Here is a 4,021-nt window from a genome sequence, read left to right on the forward strand (position 1 = left end):
CAGATGGGCCCGGCAGCTGTGAAAATGTTTGGCGACCTGCTGTACAGGCTTCAGTGCAAGTCCATCGAAGTGGGAGGTCAGAGGTTCAAGGAAATGTTGCTCAAGATTGTTTACGATTTGACAGCTGAGAGGTGAGAGGTGTTTGGGGTGTTGTTGTTTTGTTGTTGTTGTTGTTTGTTGTTGTCATCTGTTGTTGTTGTCATTTGTTGTTGCTGCTGCTGTTGTTCCTGTTGTAGTTTGTTGCATGTTATATTGTTGTTGTTGTCATCTGTTATTGACCCCCGAGGCAGTGCCACTGACTGAAGTGTCTTTCGGCCATTCCCAAAGGGGGAACATTTCTCATTCATGCACTGTAAAATTGTAAATGGGCTGATTCGTCAATGTCACGCTCATAACTGTGCCTGATCTACTACAGGGAACTGCTGCTTTTTCTTTCCTAATCCTTACTGTTGTTATTTTCCTCTACTTCTTTTGTATGTTTGTCACACTCTTGTGACACGCTATTTCCAAGGTGCCTTGATAGTCGAAGCAGACCTTGTGCTGTTGAAGCTAGAGAGGTGAGCAGTCTAAGTCTGATTCCCTGTAAGACATCCACCCCTTGGCGCTCATATGACCTTATGCAGTTGCGAGCGCCGTAAAACCTTTATTAAAGCTAAACTAAAGTCTGTTATTGTTACTGCTGCTGTTATTGTATTTGTTGTTTCTATCTTGCCTTTCCCCACTGCTAAGTTCCGTTATGGTGTGGATGTAACTAAATGAAAGGACAGAACTAAATCTCTGATAATGTAACATTCAAGGACAGAACTAACTCTCTGATAATGTTGCAACATGAAAAAAACCCAACTAAATCTCTGATAATGTTGCAACATGAAAAAACTAAACTAAATCTCTGATAATGTTGCAACATGAAAAAACTAAACTAAATCTCTGATAATGTTGCAACATGAAAAAACAAAACTTGTTTGTTTGTTTGTTTGTTTAGTATAGGGTTTTACGGCGCTCGCAACTGCATAAGGTCATATGAGCGCGCGGGACACACCTAATACTTTTTCGTTGGTAGGAAATTTTGAATTTTGCCAGGGTGGCGGCCGAAGCCTACTCTTATCGATTTTAGACCACCAAGGGATCTTTAACGTGCGCAACTTGCACACGGGCCCTCCGAGATTTTTCGCCCTTGTCCGAGAAGGCTAGGTGTAGATCTTTCCTACCAGAAGATCAGGGGTGTGGCAGAAAGACAGCAGTTAGGAGGAGCCAAGGAGTAGCAGTAGAAAGGCTGCAGAAAGAGTCAGGAGCCCAGAGGAGGGGGCAAAGGAGGTGAGGGGGTGGGGGCAGAAAGTGGAAATGAAAGCAGACAACAGAACATTGTTAGAGATCAGGAAAGGATGTGAAAGGAGACAATTTTAGAGAAGAAAATTTTTTTTTTGATCGCCACCCGGAATCGAACCCGGGACCTTTGAATGAGAGGCCAACACCTTAACCTCTAGGCCACGAGAGCCCCCAAAAACAAAACTAAATCTCTGATAATGTTGCAACATGAAAAAACTAAACTAAATCTCTGATAATGTTGCAACATGAAAAAACTAAACTAAATCTCTGATAATGTTGCTACATCAAAGAACAGAACTTAATCTCTGATAATGTTGTAACATGGAAGAACAAAACTTAATCTCTGATAATGTTGTAACATGGAAGAACAGAACTTAATCTCTGATAATGTTGTAACATGGAAGAACAGAACTTAATCTCTGATAATGTTGTAACATGGAAGAACAGAACTTAATCTCTGATAATGTTGTAACATGGAAGAACAGAACTTAATCTCTGATAATGTTGTAACATGGAAGAACAAAACTGAATCTCCACTACTTGTGTTGTATTTCCAGAGGTGCCATTTACCAGTGCATGAAAGGGAGATGACTTGTGTGTGGTGGGAGGACACCCCTGGCACTTCTTGTTCCCTCTTCCCCTCTTGTTTCTGTCTGTCTGTTCCCCTCTTGTTTCTGTCTGTCTGTTCCCCTCTTGTTTCTGTCTGTCTGTTCCCCTCTTGTTTCTGACTGTCTGTCTTGCTTTTCTCCCACCACTTAAGGACTGTTTAGTGGGTGGTGGGCGGGTGCTCTGGTGTGATTTGCTCCTTCTTTCCTATCAAACATCTATGATCCTGACCTCTTTCCCTTTTTTTATATTTGTAACTCTCTTGTAACACATCTATTCTTAGGCACTTACATGACCTTATTGTGTTGCAAGTGCTGTAAAACTCTTACTTATTCGTAAAAAAGGGACTCTTTTCTCCAGCAGACTGAAGGGACATAACTGGATCTCCGATAATGATTTTGTCCTCAGGGGCGCCATCTACCAGAGCACGGGCCCGCTGGACGCACAGGTCCAGTTTGTGGAGATGTTGTGTGACAGTCCCGTGCTAGCCGTGGACGTGAGCAACGCTCTCAGCGTGGTACAGACTGTCACTTCACTGGTGTACCAACATTTGGCTCATCAAGATCAGGTGAGGGGAGGGGGGAGGAAGGAGGGAGGTGTGGTACAGACTGTCACCTCACAAGTGTGTCAACATCTGGCTCATCAGGACCTGGTGAGGGTTGAGGGGAGGTGTGTGTGTGTGTGTGTGTGTGGGGGGGGTGATGTTAAGGTTAAGGTGCTACTGTTTTTATAGGTCCTGTTGTTGCAATTGATGGAGGCCTTGTAGTAAATTAGTGTTTGGAGGGTGCCATCATCATCATCATCATCATTGCCTTTCTCCCCCTGTATCCGGGTATAGGCCACGGACAAACACCCTCCACCTTTCTCTATCCTGGGCTAGCCTCTTGATGTTATTCCATGTCTTCCCACTTTTCTGCACATCGATTTCTGTGATTCTTCTCCAAGTTCCACGCGGTCTTCCCCTTGATCCGAGGGCGCCATGGGTAGCTTTTATTTCTTTTCTCCCCTTCCATTCTTCATTCCTCTTGCTTTTCCCCTGTTCTAAAGGGCCTTTCTGTTGTGGGTGTTCTCTTCATTCCTCAGTCTCAACACCACTGGTTGTGTGCCACCGGCCTGTCTGGTGTACTTGTGTGGCTCTTTGCTGCTGCACTTAGAAGACGTGAGGTCAATTCTTTGAGTGGGGAAGCTACTTTACCGAGTATCTCTTGTCTGTCTGTTGAGACATGGCTTGGGTTGGCCCTGACAGGCGGGGTTGAGACAGCCAGTCTCCTGCTAAATGATCTAAATTGTGTTAATGGAGTTGTAAAAGGTCAATCATATACAATCTTTTACATTCTTTTACGTTTGCTCCTTCTTTCCTATCAGACAGCTATCGTCCTGATCTCCCCTTCTTCTTTTTTATGTTTGTTACTCTCTTGTAAAACCTCAAATCTTCGGCACGTATGTGACTTTATTGTGTTGCTAGCGCTGTAAAACTCTTACTAAAAAATTCTTTTACAATCTTTTAAAATAATTTCCAATCATTCCCAACCATTTCCAGGTTGCGTGTCGGAGCAGCCATGACACCTCCACCGGTGCCCGCACATGTTTCGGGGGTCTAGTGGCCTCCCTTCTGCGCGGGTCGGAGAGTAGGGCCGGGAGCTCGGATTCTCTGCGGGACAACCTCATGTTCCTTCTGCTGCAGCTGGTCAACAAGTGAGTCCTAGTCCTTATGGGCACAACACACTCCATTAAGGGGGGGGGCTACACATGGAGGCTATCTCGCTTATTACTGGACCGAATTTTACCAAATTTCACACATACAACAAGCATAGTAAGGAGTCTTAAAATCCGCAATCAAATTTGAGAAAAAAGTTTCGTTTCCATGGATACGCCGCCATATTGGATTTTATGACATGTCTTACGTAATGAATACTGCACTTATCACTCATGGAAATTGATTGTTTTTTTTTGCATGGGTGTTCACAAACATTAGATCTAAAAATTTGTCAGTTGTTCTTTTCCTAAACGAATTAGGACATTTTTAATGAATTTTTTCCTGAGGTAACATTCAAGTTTGCGAAAAATCCGTGAAAATCCACACTCCTCT

The 4,021-nt window shown here is 43.6% G+C and overlaps 1 protein-coding gene across 1 annotated transcript in view; it reads left to right on the forward strand.

Moving 5' to 3' along the window:
• LOC101845464 (baculoviral IAP repeat-containing protein 6) overlaps positions 1 to 4,021 on the forward strand; it is a gene marked incomplete in the record, with an annotated part of 131,221 nt that overhangs the window by 78,099 nt on the left and 49,101 nt on the right. Inside the window, 3 exon segments of the mRNA XM_035969592.1 lie at positions 4 to 131; positions 2,341 to 2,500; positions 3,473 to 3,627. Of these exon segments, the coding sequence (XP_035825485.1) occupies positions 4 to 131; positions 2,341 to 2,500; positions 3,473 to 3,627 (443 nt within the window).

This window comes from Aplysia californica, unplaced genomic scaffold (assembly GCF_000002075.1).
Source record: "Aplysia californica isolate F4 #8 unplaced genomic scaffold, AplCal3.0 scaffold00161, whole genome shotgun sequence".
NCBI classification, from domain to species: Eukaryota; Metazoa; Mollusca; class Gastropoda; order Aplysiida; family Aplysiidae; genus Aplysia; species Aplysia californica.